The 27,052-nt window shown below is 42.0% G+C and overlaps 1 protein-coding gene and 1 pseudogene across 1 annotated transcript; both read left to right on the top strand.

Moving 5' to 3' along the window:
- The first annotated feature begins 1,553 nt into the window (after positions 1 to 1,553).
- Positions 1,554 to 10,596, top strand: LOC118209131 (annotated as a pseudogene).
- Positions 10,597 to 14,515: 3,919 nt separating this feature from the next.
- LOC118209638 (sodium- and chloride-dependent GABA transporter 2-like) lies at positions 14,516 to 24,224 on the top strand. Its single transcript, XM_035385169.1, has 14 exons — positions 14,516 to 14,779; positions 15,469 to 15,603; positions 16,444 to 16,584; positions 17,075 to 17,165; positions 17,686 to 17,818; positions 19,227 to 19,361; positions 19,516 to 19,619; positions 19,882 to 20,006; positions 20,894 to 21,006; positions 21,399 to 21,536; positions 22,059 to 22,161; positions 22,524 to 22,624; positions 23,626 to 23,796; positions 23,940 to 24,224. The coding sequence occupies exons 1-14, from the start codon at positions 14,629 to 14,631 to the stop codon at positions 24,066 to 24,068; spliced, it is 1,770 nt and encodes a 589-aa protein (XP_035241060.1). The 5' UTR covers positions 14,516 to 14,628; the 3' UTR covers positions 24,069 to 24,224.
- The last annotated feature ends 2,828 nt before the right edge of the window (positions 24,225 to 27,052 follow it).

Raw genomic sequence — 27,052 nt, 5'->3', positions numbered from 1 at the left:
ATATCTCATATAGATAGAGACCAATAAAGAAACAACAAAGCCAGCTCTTGCAGGTGAGAATGAAGGAGGCTAGCATAGTTTGGATAACGTGTTTGAACCCTGATTTCACACATTCCAATATGGAGCAAAAAAAAACTTAAAAGCAGCAGGACTTTTTTTAGTACAGGAAAACTGCCTATGAGCCATTTTTTATGTAGCAGTGCCAAATATCCCATTGTTATTTGTTTAATTCTGAATCACTGATATTTACGCTTTAAGGTTTAACACCAGGAAATGGGTTCCTGGGGATTCCCGGTTAAAGTATTGCCTGCTTCCCAATATACTAATGGGAAATGGGAAAACATTTTTTCCCCCTATTAGCTTATAATAGTGCTGTTATTTTACAAAATATGTGCCTGTCACACGCCAGGTGATACCCCTAGGAGGGAGATGCGGCAGTGCCACAGAACACTGTTGGTTGCCGCATGGAGAGAGAGAGAGAGAGCACCTACACAAACATGAAATAGAATAAACGACCCTCTTCACCCTCATCCCCCACGGGTTCCGGGCAAAAACAATAAACTAAAACAACAAGCTAAAATAACGAAGATAGTAAAACAGTGCGACCACTTTCACATGCGCTGCCCGTAGCTGGCCCACCTTCCCAGCCGGCTCGAGCACCTCCAGCATCCCAGCTGAGGATTACGTCTTTGGTCTTTCCTTTTTACTTGAACCAACCTCTAAAATAAAACTGAATGAAAATCATAACTGTGCTCTCTGTGTTAGCTCCCGGTCTCGGACCTGAACCATGGAGAGCAGCACACCTTTAAGCACGTGGCTAATTAGCCAACGCAGCCCAGGTGCGTGTGCCTCTCTCCACCAGCCGGTGCGGCCGAGACCAATCTGCCTCTCCGGCAGACTGAATGTCACAATGCCCTTTCATTTTGTTAAAACATCTGCAACAGCAGGACTGGTAATCATGTGAATGCAGTACATCATTGCACTGTGCCTCTGAAAGTGTACTTCCAAAGGAAAAACAATTCAAGTGAGTCATTACAGGCCTTTACCTATTATTTAGCCTATAGGCTAACATTTAATTTATTGTTATTATAGAGGTGAAGCCCAAGCTTTGCTTGTGCGTGTGTAATTTCTGCTTATTTGTGATCCTCAAGAACAACTGAAGCATACCTTGTTTTGGACTTCAAATTAAAATAAATCACTCATATAAAAACAAGGTAACAACTGGGCCATTATAAAGAGAGTGATGTCTATTCTGTTAAATAGAGTATATCCGCACACCTCGAAACGTTGTACCAATAAATCACTTTGGGAGCAGAAAAAACAGTGTGCGGATATACTCTCTCCTTACTGTTTTTTTATCCTGCACCTGTTAGAATATTTTGGATGTGCGTGCATTCCCCCGGACTGCATCTGTATTCTTTAACATGGCACTCATTGGTAACTTGACCCAGCATCCCAGATACACTGTGCATATGTAAGGTGTCTGTCATTCAGTAGGTAAAACATCAGGTTCTGTTCCCAGCTTGCAGTGTCCAGACAAAGGAAAACGGTCAGAGAGTGAGGAACGGACAGCACCGGAGAGGGACACAGTGAGAGTGAAAGATCCCAGGGGAAGAACAGATGAAGAAGGAGAGGGAGACCGCTGAAAGGCCATTGAAGGAGAGGGGACAGTGGGGGAGTAAGGTGGAGTTCCTCCTGGCGGTGGCGGGGAACGTAGTGGGGCTGGGAAATGTGTGGAGGTTCCCTTACCTCTGCTACCAGAACGGCGGTGGTGAGTGAGTGAGTGAGTGTATGAGTGAATGAGTACAATTGAATAAGTGTGTATCAATGTAATTGCATGAGTATCTGAGAATGAGTGTGAGTATGAATGTAATTATGGATATGAGTGTGTGTATGAGTGCATGAGTGTATAAGTGTGAGTATGAGTATGAGTGTGAGTGAGTGTATGAGTGTATAAGTGTGAGTATGAGTATGAGTGTGAGTGAGTGTATGAGTGTAAGGTTTATGAGTCTAAGAGCAAGTAGGAGTGTGAGTGCTCCAGAGTGAGACTATGTATATGAATAAGTAGGAGAGAGTGTCAATGGTTTGTGAACAATAGGTTTGATTTACATGTTAATAGTACCTGTATGTTCTAAATTTTGCCTATTTATTTGTGGTGCTTCACTCATCCAGTATACTCAACAGTACACTCAATTGTAGGCAAGTGTGTTGATTTGGATGTAGCTATAGTCATGGATTATTAATTGTCCAGAAGTAAACATCTCTGGTCTTGTTCACGTACAGTAACATTTGTGAGGCTGGTGATTGAAGATTTATCTCAAATGTTTCCGTTGTGTGTGGGTGTATCTGTAGGAGCGTTCCTTGTGCCGTATTTGCTCTTTGTGGTGACCTGTGGGATACCCCTGTTCCTGCTGGAGACTGCCATGGGACAGTACACCCAGGAGGGGGCCATCACATGCTGGAGGAAGCTGTGCCCATTGGCTGAGGGTGAGAGGCCAGAAACCTTTGTCAGTGAATGGGTAAAACTAAATCACAATTTGGGGTGAAGTAGAGAAGACGGGCTCACTAGGCATGAGCATGTGATCTAAAATTAAACAGAGGGGAGACTTTGTGGCCCAGCCCTTAGGGTGGCTGCCTCTCAATCCATGTACAAATCTCCTCATGCAGCCAGGGGTTCAGTTCAATTGTTCATACATGCAAATCTCCAAACTCTATAGACATATAAAAAATGCAACAATATCAAAAGTGCACTGTTGCTGTTGGTGGGGAATGGTTAGTGTGGCTCTAGGCTGCGTGGGGCCCACCCTATTAAGGTCCTGTTCTGCTGTGTGGATCAGCCTTATGGTCAGGCCAGTTTCTGTTTCTGTGTGCCCAACGGCCTTGCAGGGCAACTCATAATCAGATGTAATGTCAAATATATGAAATCTCCTGAGCCAAGGCATGGAGATGTGGACTGGGGTCAGTGAATACACTGGGATCCAATGGATAATTAGTAGTAGGGCTACAGTACTGCTGATTATCCAAGCAGTACTGTAACCCTATTCAAGCCAAAAACATTTTGATCGGGAGCCCACAAACCAGTCGGTTCAAACCGATCAGGTCGGAATGGTATCTCATATCTTTTGAGTTGCGAGGTTAAGACCTAACGTTTTTCTTACAATTTGGTCTTGAAAAAAAAAATAGTTGGGAGCCCGCAACTCATATAATATACTGATGCCCTGTTTTAACTCTCAGTTGTGATCCTGTGCATTCCCTGTGTTTTGTGTCTCGTGCCTGCTAATTGTAGTTGTTATTGGACCATTGATTTTTCACATTCTGCATGTCTGCTCATTTTCCATGAATGTCTGCGCATGTCTCTCTGTGTATTTAAGTTCCTGGTTTTCCTCAGTTTAGTGCTTGGTCCTTGTGTGTTCTTGCATGTTCTACTCTAGTCCCCCTTGTCTAGGTTTTGCTTCCCATGCTCCTCGTGTTTCCTTGTTTTTTGTTTTACTGGTTTAATTCAGTAAAGACTTAACATATTCCTTACTTCTGCCTCCCTGAGTCATTTCTGCACCAGGGTCCTAATCCTTTCTGTGTGCCTGTGACACAATTTAGCTGTCCAAACCAAAGATTGCCACTGTCAGCTGCTAATCATGTTTGTGTGTGCCTGTGTGTGTCTCAGGAATTGGCTATGCGGGCCAGCTGATCATGTTTTACAGCTGCATGTGTTATATCATCATCCTGGCCTGGGCTCTCTTCTACCTCTACTTCTCCTTCAGCTCACAGCTGCCCTGGGCCAGCTGCTCCAACACCTGGAACTCAGGTAAGATCTGAAATGCAGTGTACGTGGTATAACTCCACCTGCAGTCTATACAGGAGGACACAGGTACAGAGCCCGTCTCTCAGCTACACTGGGCTGACTGTAAGAACACCTGAAATACAGGTGACCTACAATCCATGGTGCATACAGGTACAAAGCTGTCTTGAAGTTATACTGGGTAGGGTAAGAACCCCCATTTCCTTTGGGTACTGCAGTCCGCCCTCTTTCAGAAAATTGAACTGCAAATTCAATCAAGCACGAAGAACTTATTACTGGTATGCTTCTGCATGCCAGTACGTGTGCCAGGTATGCCAGGTATTTCAGGTTGCAACATTCATATGTGATCTTATGCCTGCTTCATGGAATGTATTTCAGAATTCAGTTTATTATTTTTGCATTGCTTTCAAAATGTATCCTTAACACTTGTAATATGTCAATATGAAATATATATTTTCATATGTATTAACACTTGTAATCTTTTCATAAAGATTCAGCTCAGCTGCAATATCCAATAAGTCTGTTTCGATGATTTAGGAAAGGCTACTCTCTGTGTTTCAGATCACTGTGTGGATTTTTCCAACCGAAACCTCACCACAAACTGGACCCAACAGCCCAACAACTCATCCTCTGCAGCCACTGAGTTTTGGGAGTAAGTTTGCAGGCTGAGTTCTGTAGGATTGCAGCTTGTACAGAACTCAGGGTTCATGAACTAGGAAACTCAGAGGTTGTGGGTTGAAATCTTAACATAATTTACTTAGCTTTAATTCCTTATGCCAATATTGAGCTGTATTAATGTATGGAAAACGTGTAAGTTGCTCTGGATAAGAGTCTGTTAACACATCAGGTGATATATTGACCTAGTTTACAGATGTACTGTATCTGGAGATGGAGTACATTGGCCTAGTTTAACCTTTTTGCATTTATTCCAGTGAAACACTGAATAATAAGAAGAGAAAATGTTCAATATTTGTGTACATGGTAGGGCCAGGATATGAGGGGTATGCAAAGCATTATGCTCTTAAATGGGAATAAATTTAAATTAACTGGCAGGGCCTTTTTTGTGAAAATGTATATTTCTGTTTCTCCACTTACCTCCCTTTCCTCCCCTCATTATTCTATTTTTCTTTCCCTGCCCCCCACTCCGCACCCCCCCCCACTCCCCCCACCCCCCCCCCCCCCCCCCCCCCCCCACCCCCAGGAGACGTGTGCTGGCGATCTCAGTGGGAATTGAGGAGGTGGGCAGTGTGAGGTGGGAGGTCTTTCTGTGCCTCATCATCATGTGGGTCATCTGCTACCTCTGCAAAATCTTAATTTCTTTCACTTTTAAAAGGAAATAAATGAAAAAACAAAGGCAGGTCAGCAAATTCCTTTACCCCCCTGGTGGTGTTTCTGCAGGGACTGTTTGTGGCTGTGCCTGCTGAACAGCGGGACCAGTGTAGTGACGGGATTCGCGGTCTTTTCTGTGCTGGGGTTCATGGCCCTTGAGTTGGGCGTCGCCATTGAGGAAGTGGCAGAATCAGGTACTGAAGTTCTTTGTATAGTATGCCAAGACAAATGATGAAGATGTGACAAGTTAAAAATATATCTAATTAAAATTCATTTCCAGAAAATCACAAATGGGAAAACACCACGGTACTGAATACCCTTCTGTGCTGACAAAACTTATAGTGCTAAGATAACCATTTAAGTAGTATAGTAAGCTAAGGAAGAGTAAACACTATTGGATCATGTATTTTTCTTCCATTCATTCTCTGTCTCCTTCACTCTCCCCCTGTCTTTCCTTCCCATCACCTCCATGTTCTCCTCTGCTCCCTGCTCCCAGGACCTGGTCTGGCATTCATTGCGTACCCCCAAGCAGTAGCAATGATGCCCCTACCTCAGCTGTGGGCCGTGTGCTTCTTCATTATGATCATCCTGTTGGGCCTGGACACACAGGTAATCAGTAACCTGGCTGCGGCTCACCATTCCTGGCTGCTGAGGCTGTGAAACTGCCAGCACTACAACTACCTGCAGCCATTTCTTACTTCTAGACTCTTCCGGATTGGTTCATGATTTAACATGAAGTGAAGCTGTGCTAGAAGGTGTGCTGGCATGGTGCTGGGTCACACATTTCATGGCTAATAAAGATGTATTTTATTTCTCACAAGCAGGAAAACTTTCTGTGACTGTCATCTTTTTTTCTCTTGCTTTCTTTTTCTTTCCTTCCTTCCACCCTCTTCCATTCACTGCCTGTTCATTTGTGCTTCTGTCTGTTGTTCAGTTTGTGGGGATGGAGGGAGTGATCACATCGGTGACAGACATGTTTCCCACGTTACTGTGGAGGGCCGGGCACAGAGAGATCTTCGTCCTGCTCTTCTGCCTCTCCTGCTTCATCTTGCAGCTGGTGATGGTCACACAGGTAAGAAGACAGCTGGGGAGAGAGAAAAATTACATTTCAATATGTGTTATCAGTTTACCCAGAGGATGTTCTTATCACAGGCTTCTTTGGCCTACACAGATTACACAAACAACATTTTAATCACTACCAATTTTAAATCCTTAAATATATATAGAAGTAATTCAGGTTACTCCCCTGTTGAAGGCTACAGGCCCACAGAAAATAATTCAAACTTGCATCATTCTGATCATAACCATAATTCCAGGTTTCACACAGCAAAAATCACTTCAGTATCTTCCTGACTGTATTTTGCCATGATATCTACCCTTGTAATATCCCCTGCTGTCCACTAGGGGGGGATGTATGTGTTTCAGCTCTTCGACTACTACGCCTTTAATGGGGCCTGTGTGTTCTTCCTGTGTGTGTTCGAGGTTCTGGCCATGGGCTGGCTATTTGGTGAGTGCAGGACTTTTCTGCCTGACTGTATTAACACATAAAACAGTGGACCTTTCTATAAACTGTGACTTTCTAATACAATAATCTTGAAATAGAAAAGAAAAACAGAACAGATAATGACAATGGCTTTCTGTATATTTATTTTTGAAAAATGTATAAAAATGCATAAAGTTTAAGAGATTCTAAATTAAATGTTTAGGCAGATGAACACCTAGCCTACTTTAAAAAATGAAGACCATGTTTAAAAGCTTTAAATCATGGCAATCCAGCCAATAAGAAAAAGACTGAAAGTCAGATGCACAAGGATTGCCTTTTAACTGGAACTTTATTTCACTGCCAAAGGCAGGAGAAACTTTTTAAAGGGGAGCCTCCATTGGAAAAACATTACCTAAAAATATACAGAATGGTAGAATATCCCTGATTTGACCCTAGTTTCAAAGTAACTTATCTTTTTGTTTCATTTGTGTGGAAAATGACAGTGTTCATACACAATGGAGTAATGACTGATATGTTTGAAGCAGAGATATCCAGATAAATAAAAACACAGCAATGCAAATTAATGACCATGAAAACCACACCCTGACATACCAAGAGCAGTCAACACCCCTTCAAAAAGGAGACTGGGAGCCAGAGAGCCAGCAGTTCCAAAGTGCAGTGCTCTGATGGGTAGTGATAAAAATAAGCAATTATTAATTAATTAATAATTAATTAAGAATGTGAGCTATATTAATTAGAAAAACATGCAGAATATCCCAAGTCATCATTCCTGGCAGTTTTAGTGACCACTGACTTGCTTTCATTATCAAAACGTCACATATGAAGTATATAGCCATATTAAGTATATAAAAGTATGTTTAGCTGAATGTTTTGTGAGAGACTGGGGTGGCACACTGCCTCCCCTGTACACCTAAAATACAATTGCTTGTACTGTTGAATTCGGTTGTGCATCTTCTGTCGCCATGAGATGTTCTGAGACCCAACAGCTCCATTGTGCTTACAAAACAAAGCCTGCAGCCTTGTGAATAACAAAAGTAAAGCAGTTTTGAAACAGGAACCAAATGAACGACATTCTTGATTTCCCATTCACTGCCTTTTGAGTTTGTTTTTTTTTTCCAGTGGAGGTTTGCTTTATATACACTGCAATGCTCACCACCATTCCTGTGTGTCCGTCGAGTAGGGGCAGAGCGAATGGTCGATGTGATTGAGGACATGACCGGAGAACGTCCCTGCCTCATCTTTAAGCTCTGCTGGCTCTACTTCACACCGCTGGTGACTCTGGTGAGTTTGACTCACCCCTATGTGGCATATCCAGTGGCGCGAAACACTCTGTGCATGAATGAACCATCATTCAGAACTACGGAGGGAAACCAGCGAGGGTGAATGTGATCCCCAAAGCACTGCATTGAAATGCTCAACCGAACAATAAAGTCACAAATCAAAAGGGCAGTTTTAGATCTTTAGGCAACTAAGGGGCAGGTGCTGCAGCACATGTGGCTCCAGCCTTGTGCACGTCACTGTCATAGCTGCATTTCATACTTTACTCATGTTGCACATTCAATCATGATATGTGTCCTTTTGATAATCTAATTCACTGTAGATAAGGGCGTGTACCTGCAACATCGCTTCTGGGTTTATCATCTCAATCAAGATTTTGAGTTGGGTAATGACATTACAAATTTGAGTCCAGCTGTAATTGGACTCAAAAACTTTTTAAAAACTTAATGAAATCCGATTCCTTTTAAATCAGGTGTGGGCACAGGTTTTTGTTTTAGCCCAGAAATATGACACCCGATTCAACTAATCAACCAATCATGGTCTTCAGTCAAGACCTTAATAAATAAGATCAGGTGTCTTGGTGGGGGCTAAAACAAAAACCTGCACCCCAGATCTTTTTTAAAAAATTTTTTAATTTAACCAGGGTAGGTTCGTGAGCAAGGATGCTCTTTTGCAGCAACGCCCTGCTTCACACTCATTCACATTTACACCTGGGAGCTACCCAGTACAACCACAATCCTCTATTGTTGGCCACTGAGCAGCTCCACTGGAGGGAGAGAACATTTTTTAGCCATTTAAATCAGGGGATGATTAGGTGGCAAGTTTTTGTGAGAGCCAGATCTGGGATTTTAGCCAGGACACCGGGGAACCCCCTACTCTTTGCGAATAGTGTCATGGGATCTTTAATGACCACAGTGAGTCAAGACCTCGGTTTAACGTCTCATCTGAAAGACGGCATCTCCTGCAGCACAGTGTCCCCGTCACTGCACTGGGGCAATGGGGTTTATTTGACCAGAGGGAAGATTGCCCCCTGCTGACCCACCAACACCACTTCCAGTAGCAACTCAGTATTCCCTGATGGTCTCCCATCCAAGTATTAACCAATCCCCACACTTGCTTAGCTTCAGCCAGTCGGCAGGAGCAGAGTGTGTGGTGGTATGACTGCTGGCTAGAAGATCTAGAAGCATAATGTGCATTTCTTTGTCAAGATGAGATGAGCCAGAGGGGCCAAGCGTGGAGGGAGAAATGGAAGTCACTTAACTTTGTTGTAGAAATATTTCGACCAGGCATGTCACATGTACTATTCTACAAACCATCACTAGACTACCATAGGATTCAGGTCCAGGAAACAAAACATTCAGTCCCGATGAGCTTCAGTGTCTGTAAGCTTTTGTGATCTCCTTTCAGTCTGCTGGCAATTTATGCTTTGGAAACTTATTTATGCTTGAATTAAAGACTTAAGTACAGGCAAAGACAAAAAATCTGAAGACCTCTGCGACCTGAGATTGAGATCTCTGAATTAGGTCTCTGTTTCCTACCGTTAACCAGCACGTTTTAAAATGAAACATGTTTTGTTACTCCAAAATGAATATTTTATGAGTACATAACTATGTTAGCCGATTTGAACTAATCCTGCCATAAAGACAATTTCTTGTTAATTCTACTTCTATGACACAATGGCAGTATGGTGTTTGTAATGATTATAAAACCTTCCACTCTTACTGCTCTCCCATAGGGATCCTTCATCTTCTATGTGGTGGAGTACCAGCCCCTGACCTTTAACCGCTGGTATGTGTACCCAGACTGGGCGTACATGCTGGGCTGGCTGCTGGCCCTCTCCTCTGTTGTACTGGTTCCGGGGTGGAGCGTGGTCAAGCTCTCCCTCAGCACTGGCACTCTCAGACAGGTGAGGCCCAGAACCCCATGTCTCCCCAGCTGTTCTGGGAGCTAGCCCTGTTCACACAGTCCAACCCCCTTACCCAGGGCCTACAGTTTTTAGTGTCGCTCTCTCTGTCTGTCTGTCTGTCTGTGTCTGTGTCTGTGTCTGTCTGTCTGTGTCTGTGTCTGTGTCTGTGTCTGTGTCTGTCTGTCTGTGTCTGTGTCTGTGTCTGTGTTTGTCTCTCTCTCTCTCTCTCTCAGATACACACACACCAGTAGCTATGCAGTGCACCCAATTCTAGGCAGGTGGATGCAGGTAGATCTGTCTGTCCTTTGTAAAATGCCATTGCAGTGTCTGCTTCCATTCTTCCTCCTAGCTATCCAACACACTTATGTACTGATAGTTTACACTAGAAAATATGTGTTCTGTCAGGTATAACCATGGTTTTCCACTGAGGTCAATGGATGAGTCTGAAGTGTTTCTCTTTTTAATAAAACTTTTTATTAAACATTTTCAGTATTTCACATTGTATTGGTATAAACATAGTACTTACATTTTATATTTATATTTTATTAAACACTTGCTCATCAAGATCCATATCATTATTTATTTTCTGCTGACAGCGTTTGTCTCATCTGTGTCACCCTGATGATGACCTCCCCCTTAAATCAATCAAATCAAAATAAGACGTTGGAGCAGGAAAATACACTGGCGGCGGGGTGTGTATCAGGTTGGGTGGGCAGACCTAGCTCAACGCACACATACAGGACATTTGTGGTGTACCTCATGCTGCCCACCATTGACCTATGAACCAATCAAATACATCAAGCCATCCCCCCCTCTCACTCACTCACTCACTCACACACACACACACACACACACACACAACAGATTTTATGGGATAAGACCTTCGCACTCCCGGTCTGAATAAATATTTTAAAAGGTGACACCAACAGAAAAGGCTCATTTATTTAGTTCAGGGCTGCCCAATCATGTTTCTTAGACTGACTGCCGGTAGGTTAAAGCTGTAATAGTAGGATTAATTAAACCAAACAAAGACATCTCAGTTTCTTTTCTTCTTGACTAATGAGAACACTCATAAGAGACTGTTTGGACACCAAAACTATGCCACCCCTAAGTGAGTAAGGCAGTCCGTCTCTGGAGATACAGCTAGTCATTGCTAAAGGACGTACAGGTAAAGAAATTCAACGATTCATTTGGGTTCAACAACAATCACTGCATTGAGTTCATAAAAACCTTCCGCCCGTTCATGAGGCTCCTTAAATAATGCTGCTGATGCTCTTTTCCACAAGACAGGAGCTGGCTTAATTCATACAGGCTGGCACACAGTTTCATTCAGGGCAGGGCTCGTGTCCTTCTGGCCTTGAGCTCTCACCTCCAGATACCCCTCCCTCCCTCCAGATACACCTTTCCTGGCTGTTTAAACCTTTACAGAATGTCTCTGTGAACAGTCACAGGGTACTGTTGCAACCTTTTGCCAATTAGTCCACAAATATACTAAATTTGTAGGCTATTAAACCAGGCTCAAACTTATGGAAACCTATGTGACAAATTTAAATAAATTGATAATGAAATACATAACTAAGCAATGAAATATATAAATTGGTACAACACTTGCTCTCGCTTCTCCTCAGTGGGAGAAGGTGAACTCGGCAGAAATCCAACATCTAAACATTTATACAGAATTGTATACACCTTTTCTTGTTGTGGCTTCAAAGTGTATGTTTACTGATACTTTCACAGAGGAGAGTGCAGATTTTCCAGTTCTGAAACACAGCAGTGATGACTGCAGCACCAAAAACAACAATGGTTTGGTAAAATTGCAATAACTTCGACCACAGACACTTCTGTGGCTTGGACAGATGGACGTCCATAATTTCAAAGTCACTTTAGTTTATTTAGTGTCAGGATTCTGCCGTTTCTGTTAAGGTTATTCCTTTTTTGGCCGCCAGCTGGCGGCATTTCACACCTTTGTACCGTGTGTTCGTTTGTCTCATTGCTTTTTCCTGTGTCTAATGCAATCATTGTGTTAATTTATTCAATCATTGCGTTCACCTGTGTCTTGTTATCCCTCTCCTTTCTGTGTTGATTGTGCATTGTGTTCACCTGTGTCTAGTTATCCCTCTTGTCTATTTAAGCTCTGTTTTTTCCTTAAGTCCCTTACTGGATCCTACAGTTTTCTGCCCTTGCTGTTTGTTTCCTGTGTCTCAAGTATTTTTGAGTTAATCTGCTTTTTGAGGAGTTTTGAGTTCCCTTGCCTGTTTTTCATGTTTTGAGTTTCTTTGCTTGTTTTTTCGATTTCAAGTATGTCTGTGAGTTTTGGGAATTGCCCGTCGTGGCCTTTTGTTTGGTCTTTGTTTGGAATTAACTGTTGAGCCTCCGGTGTGTTTACTTTGCACTTGGGTCCTAACACGCCAAAACCCTGACATTTCTGTTTTGCAGCACTAAAAGAAAAATCGGTGGCATATGGTGTGTACGCCAAGGCAGGTGGAGTTACTGGCATGCAACTGACTCCTATTTTAAATTGCAAATTGCAATTTAGAAAAATTCACACAATTCTCAATAGCCAGTTCTCCTCAGCTGCCTGTAGGTGTGTAATACAATATTTTTTATTTGCAAGGTAAAACTGTGGAGATATTCTCAACATTATGTAAAATTGTGGATACATGTTCTCTACACTCACACTTAGAGAATATTCTCAGCAAAGATCATACGGGGAGTAGGAGTGGGGGGGGGGGATGAGTTGGAGGAGAGAGTGTGTGCGTGTATGTGTGTGTGTTCATGTACATTCAGAAATTTGCGCACACAGGTTCTGGCTCTCTGACAAACTCTATAAAAAGCTAAAAAGCCACAGACGCAACATGGTTTGTGTAAGAACTTCTACTGCTACTCCTCTAAGGACACACATACACCTGCACTGCCAGTGCAGAGAGCGTGTAGCCAGAGGAAAGGCTCCCCTTCCACCCCCACAGCTTTTCTGGAGTCCTGTGCCCTTCTTCTCCACCAGGTAAGCTCCACGTCTGGGTGAAAGGGACTCTTTCTTCCCGCTGTCTCTTTACAGAGTTCAGTGCTTGTGGCTCTCCTAGAAAATGACTTCTCAGGCATTTACAAAGGAACATCTCTGAAAATGACTCTCACAGTTTATCAGTGTTGCTTCTGCCACCAGTTTTAGATTAAGTCATGGTCTTAGCCTTTTGGTGAAAATGCATTTTAGTTATAGTCATATTTTAGTCAAAACAAAAATGACAAAATCATAATTATTTTAGTTTACAAAAAGAACCAAGTATTTTAGTCCTAACTTAATTTTTGCCACATTTAATGCCCTGATTCCATGACTATAAAATACATAGTGACTTAGTCTGTGACAACACATCAGGTGTCACAGTACATGTCACATGAGTGAACTCTGCTTCACAAGTGCATACAGCAATGTCCAGCTGCAGTGTGAACATTGCTGCTACAAAACAGCTTTACTTTTTTTAAGACAATAAAAACATTAGATTAATATAAAGATTAATATACAACATGAATTCGTTTTATTAAAAAACTCATACGTCCTTTGTTGATTAAACCTAGTGAATTAAATAAATATGGACAACTGGACAATGTATCTGCATGCATTTGTTTGGGCATAACTGCGTGTCACTTCTTTGCACAATTTTGCAATGCAAATAAAAATTATTTTATAACTGACTTACAGGCAGCTGATGAGAACTGGCTGTACCTGGTGGTATTGACCATTATTTGAATATAATGGGCTTATGTTCATTTAATCACAAAAATCTAGGAGCTGACGAAAGATTTTGTCACAATTCGAGGCTTGTGTAAAACCCGGGTCTGTTTCAATGTTACACAAACATGAGAGCCGAGTCAAATCAGTCGTTCCAAGAACTCCTTCCATCCTTCAGGTTATCTATTAAATATTCAACTTTATTGTTTGACCTTTGATATCGGTTATTTTAATTAATTGAAATTTCTAATTTATGGTTAGATATTTTAGATAATAGTCATTTTATGAGACTGGTTGCTTATTGCAATTATTGCTACACCTACATAATTGGTGCCATATGATAATTGTTAAAATGGACACATTTTAACTATCTATCCTTTCCATTTTATAATTAGTAGATGTATATTCCCTACAATGTATATTTTGTATTAAGGGAAAAATCCATACAAACATACCATTAGATCCGTGTAACATGCCTTAGTTAACTGAATCGGCACCCAAGTAAGTATATTAGTGAATCCCAATGGTTTCTAAATGATGTGCACACGCATGTACTTTAAAGTTTATAGTTTGTATAACATGCGTTTGTAGCCTTTGGTTTCACACATGGAGCAAAAAAATTTACACGAAAACGGCCTAAGAAGCCATTTGTTATTTACTGCAAAGATCAGTTTGCAGTTCTCCAGAAATCTTCTGAAAGCATGGCCTACTAGGTCTTACGGCAGCGTCAAATATGCCATTGTTATTTGTTTCATTCTTAATCTCTGATATTTATGCTTTAAGGTTTAATACCAGGAAATGGGTTCTTGGGAATTCCTGTCCAAACAATCTCCTGCTTCCCAATATGCTAATGGAAAATGGAAAAACTATTTTTTAAAAATACATTTTTCCTTTCAGCACTGCTGTTATTTTATGAAATATATGCCGTTTAATTTTGTTAAAACATCTGCAACAGCAAGATTCAAAGTTGTTTGAATGCAGCCCATCGACACAATGTGCCTCTTAAAGGTGTACTTCCAAAGGAAAAAGTTAGGAACGGACAGCACCGGAGAGGGACACAGTGAGAGTGAAAGATCCCAGGGGAAGACGGGATGAAGAAGGAGAGGGAGACCGCTGAAAGGCCATTGGAGGAGAGGGGCCAGTGGGGGAGTAAGGTGGAGTTCCTCCTGGCAGTGGCGGGGAACGTAGTGGGGCTGGGAAATGTGTGGAGGTTCCCATACCTCTGCTACAAGAACGGCGGCGGTGAGTAAGTGAGTAAATGAGTGAGTGTATGAGTGAGTCCGAATGTATGACTGTAAGTGTGAGTGTGCAAGTGAGTATGGGTTTGACTGCAAGTATGAGTAATTGTGAGTATGACTCTGTGAGTTAGTCACAAAGCCTGTGTCCAAATCAGCCTTTAAACTACTGTGTCCACCAAGTATGTACTGTCTACTAAGCACATTATAGTATGCGATGGGCAGTATGCAAAAAATATCCTTCATACTATTTTCAAACTTCACTGTGGAAGTGCCATAAGACGTTCTGCCCTTGTGCGTCATGCTCACGTGTTGTTGTTATCAGTGAAGCTGCACTTCATTTCTAAAGTGAAGCTGCATGTATTATTCATGGGATCAAAATGATTATTTACTTTCTAAAAAGTGTGCTCCCAAATACAATCAGCAAAACTCTGGAAATAAGTACATCATCCTGGGATTTTAGCTACAGTGCAAAAAAAGAGAAAACTTTGCCTACTGCACGCATTTTCGCAGTTTCACGCACCCTGTGTACTCAGCTAGTATACTCAATGGTAGGCAAGTGCGCTGATTTGGACCCTGCCATAATCATAGATTACTGGTTGCCTGGGACTAAATATCTCTGGTTTTGTTCACATAACAGTCACAAGGCTGGTGATTTATCTCAAATGTTTCCGTTGTGTGTGGGTGTGTCTGCAGGAGCGTTCCTTGTGCCATATTTGCTCTTTGCGGTGACCTGTGGGATACCCCTGTTCCTGCTGGAGACTGCCATGGGACAGTATACCCAGGAGGGGGCCATCACCTGCTGGAGGAAGCTGTGCCCATTGGCTGAGGGTGAGAGGCAAGAAACGTCTCATCAAATGGGTAAAACTGAGATCACAATAGGGGGTGAAGGAGAGAAGAGACAGGCTCACCAGGTATGAGCATGTGATTAAAGATTAAATGAAGCAGAGACTTTGTAGCCCAGCCCATAGATCAGCTGCCTCTCAATCCATGTACAAATCTCCCCATGCAGCCTGGGGTTCAGTTCAATTGTTCTTATATACTGTGTGTCCCGCGGCCATGCAGGGTAGCTCATAATTGGATGTAATGTCAAATGTTTTAAATCTCCTAGGCCAAGGCGTGGAGATGTGGACTGGGGTCAGTGAATACACTGGGAGCTAATGGATAATCAGCAGTAGGGTTACAGTACTGCAGGCCAGCACTCAATCATGGCACAGGAGGGAGTTTGAATATTCTCCCAAATCGAAGGTCACCAGGGAAAATTAATCTGTCATTACTGCAGCTGCAGTATTGCACTTCTACACCAGAATCTAGCTCTGTGAGGTTAAGAGGTGGACTTTACTCTTACAGGGGAAATGGGGCCATCACACAGGGAGAAATAATTGCAGTATATTACAGGCAGTTGTCAGGCACTTTTATCCAGAGTGTCTCTCAAAGCAGAAGGCATCAGTGTCACCATCAGGAATCCAAATACTAAGGGAAACCACAGCAGGCATGTTCACAACCAGTAACTGCATAATGTAGCTGTTCAAACTAACAATTGGCATTGTCAGCTGCTAATTGAGTCTATGTGCCTGTGTGTGTCTCAGGGATTGCCATTGTCACCTGCTAATCGAGTGTGTATATGTGTGTACGTGTGTGTCTGTGTGTGTGTGCATGCGTGTGTCTCAGGAATTGGCTATGCAGGCCAGCTGATCGTGTTTTACTGCTGCATGTGTTATATCATCATCCTGGCCTGGGCTCTCTTCTACCTCTACTCCTCCTTCAGCTCACAGCTGCCCTGGGCCAGCTGCTCCAACACCTGGAACTCAGGTAAGATCTGAAATTAGTGTAAGTGGTATAACTCCACCTGCAGTCCATACAGGGGGACACAGGTACAGAGCCCGTCTCTAAGCTACACTGGGCTGACTGTAAGAACACCTGAAATACAGGTGACATTTGCTCCTCTTACAATCCATGGTGCATACAGGTAAAAAATTGTGCAGCAAATTCAGATCAGTTAAACATGAGGAACTTATTATTGTGATGCCTCTGCATGCCAGTATGTGTGATATATGTGGGTATTTCAGGTTGCAACATTCATATGTGATCTTATGCTTGTTTCATAGAATGTATTTCAGAATGTGCAATTATTTACAATTTGTTTTGCAATGGTTTCAAAATGTATCCTTAACACTTGTAATATGTCTATAAATATATATTTTTACATGTATTAACACTCATAACCTGTTCATTATGCAGAGCTCATTTTATTAACAGCTGTCTGCATGTGATTTAGGAAAAGCTACTCTCTGTGTTTCAGATCACTGTGTGGACTTTTCCAATCGAAACCTCACCACAAACTGGACCCAACAGTCCAACAACTCATCCTCTGCAACCACTGAGTTTTGGGAGTAAGTTTGCAGGCTGAGTTCTGTAGGATTGCACCTCTGACAGACCTCAGGGTTAGGGAACTAGGAAACTCAGAGGTTGTGTTCTAGTCTTTTTATAATCTATTTACCCTGAATTGCTTATGTAAATATTCAACTGTATAAATGTATGGAAAAAGTCTACGTTGCTCAAGATAAGAGTGTCTGTTAATAAGGTGATGTGTAGGGACATATTAGTCTAGTTTGCAGATGTAGCACATTGACCTAGTTTAACCTTTTTGCATTTATGTGAATGAATACTAGCAGAACCATAAGAAGAGAAAATGTTCATTATTTGTGTACATGGTAGGGCTAGGGCACAGGGGTGTGCAGAGCATTATGGTTCTTACAGTACATGTGAATAAATGTAAATTAACTGGCAGAATATTTTTAATGTGAATGAAGTTGTTAAAATCCATATTTTTATACTTTTTCCTGGCTTCCCTCCCTTTCCTCCCCTCATTTTTCTCTTTTTCTTTCTCTCCCCCTCCACCTCCACCCCCAGGAGACGTGTGCTGTTGATCTCGGGGGGCATTGAGGAGGTGGGCAGTGTGAGGTGGGAGGTGCTTCTGTGCCTCATCATCATATGGGTTATCTGCTACTTCTGCATCTGGAAGGGGGTGAAGTCTACAGGCAAGGTCTGTCCCAGAGCTACTGAGAGAGATAAGCACAGAATGTCTTTACCTGGGCTGCAGTGAATGAACTAAGGGAGAAAGCACGCAGGGCCTTCTACGCCATGAAACGACAGATTTGTGTAGAGATTCCAATTAGAATTTGGCTTAAAATCTTTGGAGCTGTAATCGAACCAATTGCTCTTTATGGCAGTGAAGTGTGGGGTCCACTCATCAGTCAAGAATTTGGCAAATGGGACAAACATCCAACTGAAACCGTGCATGCAGAATTCTGTAAACATATCCTGAAATTACATAGAAACACAACAAATAATGCATGCAGGGCAGAATTAGGCCAATACCCATTACTTATAAAAATACAAAAAAGGTCAATCAAATTTTGGAAGCACCTAAAACAAAGTGACCCCCCACTTACATCAATACAAAGCCCTGCAATGCCAAGAGTTGAGCAAAGCAAACAATCCCCTCACTCAGCTGGTCCTGAGCCTTAGTTCCCCACATACACTAAGACACACTAACACCTCACCTGCTCAGGATCAGAACAAAACTACAAACATAATTAGAATAAACCAAATTGCAACACAGCTGAAACAGAATTATATAACCTACTGGGAAACTAAAACAAAATCGCAAAGTAAAATGAAATGTTATTTGGCCCTAAAAAGACAGTATGCTGTGGAGAACTACCTGACCACAGTTATTGACAAAAAACTGAGAACCACCTTGACGAGGTATAGACTCAGCGAGCACCACTTAGCCATAGAAACTGGCAGGCACAGAAAATCATGGTTGCCAGAAGGAAAAAGATTGCGCCAACAATGCAAATGCAACCAAATTGAAACTGAAAAACACTTCCTGATGGAATGCACCAAATTTGACCAAATTCGCCAAAAAAATGATCCAGAAATGTCCCCAATTCAATGATATACCCAATGACGATAGATTATCCTACCTATTAGGAGAAGAAAAAGGTTGCTGCATACTAGCAGCACAATTTCTGTTCCCTTGCCATACTCTGAGGGACAATGTGTGACCACCTCATGCACACATTTACACACAGCATACACGCGTACAAGCAGACAATAATATTCACTCATGCACACAACACACAGATAGCCAGACACACACACACACCTAACATCACTTACTGATATTTTTGTATATATTTTTATATTTTTTATATAAGAAATTCACATTCTCGGATTCATTGTATATAGTTGTATGTTGTAACCACTGCTTGGCAACACAAGTGCCTATATTTGTCATGCCAAAAAAGCACTTTGAAATTGAAAATTGAATTGAATGTTGGGCATTTGGTCCCAACACAGGAACTCTTTGAATGCCAAAGGATCTGAAATTAACATGATATTTTCACATGGCTATAAAAGAAACTGTAAACTCTCTCTCTTGCCAGGTGGTTTATTTCACAGCTACTTTCCCATACCTGATGCTTTTGGTGTTGTTGATTCGAGGGCTAACTCTACCTGGAGCTCTGCAGGGGGTGCTGTTCTACCTGTACCCTGACCCCACCCACTTGGTAGACCCACAGGTAAGAACTCTGTAACATCAGCGTATACCAGGCTGTGCCCCATCACCTTGTCACTGCAAAATGTATCTTTCCTTATTTCATTCAGCCAGGGAACATGTTAATTTTTTTCAGCCATATTCCATCTATGTGTTCACAATTTGTGATGTCACTGCAGGTGTGGATGGAGGCAGGATCACAGATCTTCTTCTCCTACAGTGTTGGAGTGGGTTCTCTGACTGTGCTGGGTAGCTACAACACCTATAACAACAACTGCTACAAGTAAGGTCCTAGCTTACCCACAGTATACTAGGGCAGGAAGGCAGAGGAAAAAGGTCAGGTTCTTAATCATAAATATGCAACACTTTGTCCAGTGCAATACTGCGAAACCCACATGTATACCTCTGTCTAGTGCAATCCAGAGATACCCACATATAGCCACATAGGAGCAAACACTTCATTTATTTCACCTTGAAAGAAAAAAAAAGGCGAACTTGAGGGAAGGTCAGGGAATTATTTTACTGTCCTGGTGGTGTTTCCGCAGAGACTGTTTGTGGCTGTGCCTGCTGAACAGCATGACCAGTGTAGTGGCGGGATTCGCGGTCTTTTCTGTGCTGGGGTTCATAGCACATGAGCTGGGCGTCGCCATTGAGGAAGTGGCAGAATCAGGTACTGAAGTTCTTTGTATAGTATGTTAAGACAAATGATTAAGATGTGACAAAAATATAAGTATAAAACAAATCAATCTGCTGGATGGCTTATTTGGTTAGGACACCACAATAGATAGCCTCATGGCCTTACATCAAATCCAGACCGTGCCAGTGCTGACTGGCCGGTAGCTTCACAGGATGATGTAAAAATGGCGCCTGCATTGCCCAGGACATGAGAGGATTCAGTCAGATAGTGATCTGCCTTTCATTGCTCTTGAATGGCCCTGACCAGCTGATAATGGTGCTTGTGTGACTGCACATCAAAGCCAAATTTGTCCGGTCTTCCTCGGACGCCACTCTGTGCGAGTTTAGCTGCAGTTTTAAACTCAAAAAGAAGCAGACGTTGGACAGCACACGTTTCGAAGGAGAACCATGGATGTTCCAGATCTCCCGAATTGGAAAGGGGGTTCGTGCATGGTACGCGGCTGTGCTTGCAGACAATTGTGCATTCCAGATTGGGGTGCGTGTGCGTATGCACTACATGGCCAAATGCATGGGGGCACATGACATTTCATCCAAAATTATGGGCATTAATATGGAATTGGTTAGCGTGATTCTAGGCTTCCTATGGTCAGGCCAATGTCTGCTGGTATAACAACCACTCTTCTGGGAAGGCTTTATACTAGATGTTGGAGCATTGCTGCAGGGATTTGCTTCCATTCAGCCAAAAGAGCATTAGTGAGATTGGGCACTGGCTGGCAGTTGGCTTTCAAATTGATCCCAAAGGTGTTGGATGAGGTTGAGGTCAAGGCTCTGTGCAGGTCAGTCAAGCTCTTCCATACTGTTCTAGTTCTTCCATAAGTTAACCACAAGTTAACCCCCCCCCCCCCCCACCCCTGCTCCCAGGACCTGGTCTGGCATTCATTGCGTACCCCCAAGCAATAGCAATGATGCCCCTACCTCAGCTGTGGGCCGTGTGCTTCTTCATTATGATCATCCTGTTGGGCCTGGACACACAGGTAATCAGTCACCTGGCTGCAGCTCACCATCCCTGGCTGCTCTGTCTGTGAAACTGCCAGCACCATAACTGGCTGCAGTCCTTGCACACTTCTAGATCATTCTGGTTTGGTTCTTTGTTTAATATGAAGTAAAGCTGTACTGAGCTTGCTCGGCATGATGCTGGGTCATCGTAGATCAGAGCATGATTACACGCAGAGCTAACTGGACAACATTTCATAGCTAATAAAGTATTTGTGGATAGTTTCTCACAAGCAGGAAAACACGAATTAAACATGAATGTGTATCAATCATATTTATCTCTCCCTTCCTTTCTTTTTCTTTCCCTCTTTTCTTCCCTTTCCCTCCCTGCTTTTCTGGTGAACCTTGGGGTATCTGTCTATCTGTTGGTCAGTTTGTGATGATGGAGGTGGTGATGACGTCGGTGACGGACATGTTTCCCAGGGTACTGCGGAGGGCCGGGCGCAGAGAGATCTTCCTCCTGCTCTTCTGCCTCACCTGCTTCATCTTGCAGCTGGTGATGGTCACACAGGTGAGACGACAGTTGGGGGAAAAAAAGATATTACACTACATGGCCAAAAGTATGTGGACACCTGCCATCCAACATCTCATCCAAAATTATATGGATTAATATGGAGTTGGTCCACCCTTTTCTGCTATAACAATCTCCACTCTTCTGGGAAAGCTTTATACTAGATGTTGGAGCATTGCTGCAGGGATGTGCTTTCATTCAGCCAGAAGAGCTTTAATAAGGTGATTGGGCGATTAGGCCTGGCCCTGAGTTGGCTTTCCTATTGATCCAAAAGGTTTTGGATGGGGTTGAGGTCAGGGCTCTGTGCAGGCAGTTCAGTTCTTCCATGGTGTTCTAGAAAAAACCATTTCTATATGGACCTTGCTGTGTGCTCAGCATTGTCGTGCTGAAGCAGGAAAGGGCCTTCCTCAAACTGTTTGGGAAGCACAAAATTGTCTATAATGTGATTGCATGCACAAATCTGTCATTTCCTGACCGTTTTTTCCTGTGCCTACCCTTGTCATTTCCCCTGCTGTCCATCAGGGGGGGATGTATGTGTTTCAGCTCTTCGACTATTATGCCTGTAATGGGGCCTGTCTGTTCTTCCTGTGTGTGTTCGAGGTTCTGGCCATGGGCTGGCTATTTGGTGAGTGCAGGACTTTGCTGCCTGAATTTCAACTTAGGAAGATACCTGACTGTATTAACACATTACTGCACAAAACAGTGCACCTTCCATCGAACTGTGGCTTTCTGATACAATACTCTGTGAAAATAGAAAAGAAAAAAATGGCACCAAATGGGAACGGATTATGAAAAAGAACCAATGCAAAGTACTCACAACGTTAAGAACAGCTAATGAAAATGGCTTTAATAATTTTTTTTTAAATGTATAAAATTCATGAAATTCTAAATTTGTAGATTGAGGCAGAGGAGAGGAGAGCCTTTTGTTCTCAGTTGAGGTTTTCTTTATACACACCATAATATGCTCTCTGTGTGTCCCTCGAGCAGGGGCGGAGCGCATGATCGATGTGATTGAGGACATGACCGGGGACCGTCCCTGCCTCATCTTTAAGCTCTGCTGGCTCTACTTCACGCCGCTGGTGACTCTGGTGAGTTTGACTCACCCCCATTGTGGGATGTCCAGTCGGCTTTTCTGAAACTGGCCCGGACCACTCTGTGTAGACGCGCCACTGGAACGAACCATCAGTTAGAACCACGCAGAGCAGCCGGCGAGCGTGAATGTGATCCACTAAGCACTGCATTGAAATGCTCAACCGAAGGTGTAAGGTCACGAAAAAGTCACAAATCAAAAGGGCAGTTTTATATCTTTAGACAAAGGGGCAGGTGCTGCAGCATATGTGGCACCGGCATTGTGCACGCCACTGTCATAGTTGAAGTTCAACCAGTAAGTTTTAAAATGAAACGTTCCAAAATTGGGCCAATTTTAACAATTGAACTTTACTGTAAAGACAATTTCTTGTTAATTCTACTTCCATTACACATTGGCAGTATGGTACATGTAACATAACATTTATAACTAGAAGAGTGCACTCAGTAGAGTGCAGATCTCTTCCAGGCGTGTTAGCTTTGCTGATGCAACAATAGAGGCTACACAATCGGTGCAACCAGACAAATACAATATTACAAGTTTTTACCATGTGCCACCGAAAATCCCAAAAACGCAGATTCAGTGAAGTAATGCTAAAGGTGGTGACATGTTAGCTAATTTCATTCATATCAGCCACGATGTGTTAGACAGAGCTAACGTTGACGTTATAGTCTGGCACTTTCGTTTCAAATATGGAAAGGAACAATCTGGACAGGAACAATTCCAAAAGACCAGCAATGTAAAATATCAATTTCAACATGAAAATATCAACAAAATAATTGCCACAGATTCAAACATTAACGTACCGTTAGCCGGTGGATTATTTTGTTGGAATTTTAACGGAAGCAGCTGTTGATCACATGCGGTCCCTACCGGCCGGTTAGGTGGAGTGAGGAGTTAACACTCAATGTATTTCAATGGATAATGATGGAAATTTTTATTATCTCTCGCCTGGCAGAGATAATACAAATTCTTACTCTTACTCTTACTCTTGTCCTATAGGGTTCCTTCATTTTCTCTGTGGTGGACTACAAGCCCCTGACCTTTAACCGCTGGTATGTGTACCCAGACTGGGCGTACGTGCTGGGCTGGCTGCTGGCCCTCTCCTCTGTTGTACTGGTTCCGGGGTGGAGCCTGGTCAAGCTTTCCCTCAGCACTGGCACTCTCAGACAGGTGAGGCTCAGAACCCATGTCTCCCCAGCTGTTCTAGGAGCTAGCCCTGTTCCCACAGTCCCACGCCCTTACCCAGGGCAAACAGTGTTTTAGCCAATTTCTCTCTCTCTCTCTCAGTACCATTATTTCTTTTCTGCTGACAGCGTTTGTCTCATCTGATTCACCCTGATGATGACCTCCCCCTGACCCGGAAGCAAATGGCTGAGCGAGAGCATGCAATTTCTGCTACAGAGATGGAAGAGTTAGTGACCAACCAAAAGTCAATAAAGTGACAGTATCATATTTTTAAAAAGTAGATGATGTTAAAAGTGTGCATCTGAAAATCATATCAGTCATCTAGAGAATTAGAATCTAGTTCTAATCAGGTGTGGCTTTAGATACGGGGCCATACATTTTGTTTTTTGGCAAGTAAATATTGTAAATATTGACACTTGAGTCACTCTTCACTGCACACATGGTGGCATTCAATCTTTGCGTTTTTCCTCAGCTATGAGCAACCAATGCAAACAAATACAAAAACAGTCGGTTGTTTGAAAGTAATTAAAATTAATTAAAAATATTATACAATATATTTTTAATTAAAACTCTCTCTCTCTCTCTCTCTCTCGCTCGCTCACACACACACACACACACACACACACAACAGATGGAAAAGACAATCTTCATACTCCATGTCTAAATAAATACTATAATAATAGCTAAATGTACCTAACATTTAGTTAAATATTTATCTAATATGTTTGGTACATTCAGCTAAATATTTCAGACATTTAGATAAATATTTAGCTAAATGTTTCATACATTTAATAAAATACAGTCCCCTCCAAAGTATTGGAACAGCAAGGCCAATTCCTTTGTTTTTTCAATACACTGAATACATTTGAGGTTGAGATAAAAAGATGAACATGAGACAAGAGTTCAGAATTTCAGCTTTTATTTCCTGGTATTTACACCTAGATGTGTTAAACTACTTAGAACATAGCACCTTTGGTATCAACCACCCAATTTTTAGGTGAGCAAGAGTATTGGAACAGAGAGTATTTAAGTAAATGAAAGCAAATAACACTTAATATTTGGTAGCATATCTCTTGCTTGCAATAACTGCATCAAGCCTGCGACCCATTGACATCATCAAACTGTTGCATTCTTCTTTCGTGATGCTTTTCCAGGCTTTTACTGCAGCCTCTTTCAGTTGTTGTTTGTTTCGGGGGGGGGGGGGGGGGGGTTCCCTTCAATCTCCTCTTCAGGAGGTGAAATGCATGCTCAATTGGGTTAAGGGTCTGGTGATTGACTTGGCCAGTCTAAAACCTTCCACTTTTTCTCCCTAATGAACTCCTTTGTTGTGTTCGCAGTGTGTTTTGGATCATTGTCTTGCTGCATGATGAAGTTCCTCCCAATTAGTTTGGACGCATTTCTCCGTAGGTTGGCAGACAGAATGTTTTTGTAGACTTCTGAATTCATCCTGCTGCTACCATCATGAGTTACATCATCAATAAAGATTAGTGAGCCCACTCTAGAAGCAGCCAAGCAAGCCCAAGCCATGACACTTCCTCCACTGTGCTTCACAGATGAGCTTATATGTTTTGGATCATGAGCAGATCCCTTCTTTCTCCACACTCCATAAAACAAAGTTTTATCAGTCCATAAAACTTTGTTCCAGAACTTTTGTGGCTCATCTCTGTACTTCTTTGCAAATTGTAATCTCATCTTCCGATTCTTACTACTGATGAGTGGTTTGCATCTTGTGGTATAGCCTCTATATTGCTGCTCTCTAAGTCTTCTTCGAACAGTTGATTGAGATACCTTCACCCCTGCCCTGTGGAGATTGTTTGTGATGTCACTGACTGATGTTTTGAGGTTTTTCTTCACAGATTTCACAATGTTTCTGTCATCAACTGCTGTTGTTTTCCTTGGTCGACCTGTTCGATATCTGTTGCTCAGTACGCCAGCGGTCTCTTTCTTTTTCAGGACATTCCAAGTTGTCGTACAAGCTATCCCCAATGGCTCTGATCGATTTCCCCTCTTTTCTAAGCTTGCTTTTCTCCCAAAGACAGCTCTCTGGTCTTCATGTTAGTTTCTTTTATAACACAAATGCAGTTGTCACAGGCAAAACCCAAGGGTAAAACCATTGTTTAACCAATCAATCTGACAGGACACATCTGGGAAACAAGAAACACCTGTCAGTCACATGTTCCAATACTTTTGCTCATCTAAAAATTGGGTTGTCTGATACAAAAGGTGATATGTTCTAAGTTGTTTAACAAATCTAGATAAAATTACCAGGAAATAAAAGCTGAAATTCGGATCTGTCATCTCATGTACATCTTTTGACCTCAAACTCAATTGTCTTCAGTGTATAGCAAAAACAAAGGAATTGACCTTGCTGTTCCAATACTTTTGGAGGGGACTGTATATAATTAAATATTTAATTTGTCACTAAATACTTATTTTTTATGACAGATTTAGCTATCATTTAAATATTTAACTATTGCTAAATGTTTATTTTGTAACATGGATTTATTATATGATACAAATATTTGAATACCTTCTTTCAAGCGTCATATTTATGAATTAAATCTTCCTAAAGAAATAATTTATTTATGCTATCATATTTGTAAATGTTAGGAAACAAGACCTGTGAAAATGTTCCTATTCAAGTTTACAAACAACACCCCATAATATGTGGTATGTGTGATCTTTTCACAATTTTACATTGCAAATAAACATTATTTTATTAATCGCCTACAGGAAGCTGTGTAGAACCGGCTATACCTGATGGTACTGAACATTATTTGAATATACCATGCTTTTATTCATTTCATGAAATCAATGTTGAAGCTCTGTGGATGCACTTTTTTTTACTTTTTTTTTTTTTTTTTTTACTTTACCTAATTTCCAGGCCTATTGGCAGTGTGGCAATAACTAGGCTACACCTGTGTAGACTTACACAGCATGTCTCCAGTTAAACCGAACACTGCGAAAACTACACTTAATTATTTTCTTTTGGCTAAATAAACTAAAGCGACTTTGAAATTATGGATGTCCATCTGGACCAAGCGGCATATGGCAGCATGCCCTATACAGCACTGAGAGTTGGGCACTTTTCAGGTTTGCCTACAGAAATAACCACAACAACCACAGATTCTCAGTGTTTAAAAACATCTATTTCTGTACCTCCTGACCTCATGTAAGCAGACAGAATTCACAAACAACTTAATCTGTCACAAACAATAATGTGTGTTTGGGGCACAATGAA

Source organism: Anguilla anguilla, chromosome 12 (assembly GCF_013347855.1).
Source record: "Anguilla anguilla isolate fAngAng1 chromosome 12, fAngAng1.pri, whole genome shotgun sequence".
Taxonomy (NCBI): Eukaryota; Metazoa; Chordata; class Actinopteri; order Anguilliformes; family Anguillidae; genus Anguilla; species Anguilla anguilla.
This window is presented reverse-complemented; position numbering and strand designations above follow the sequence as displayed.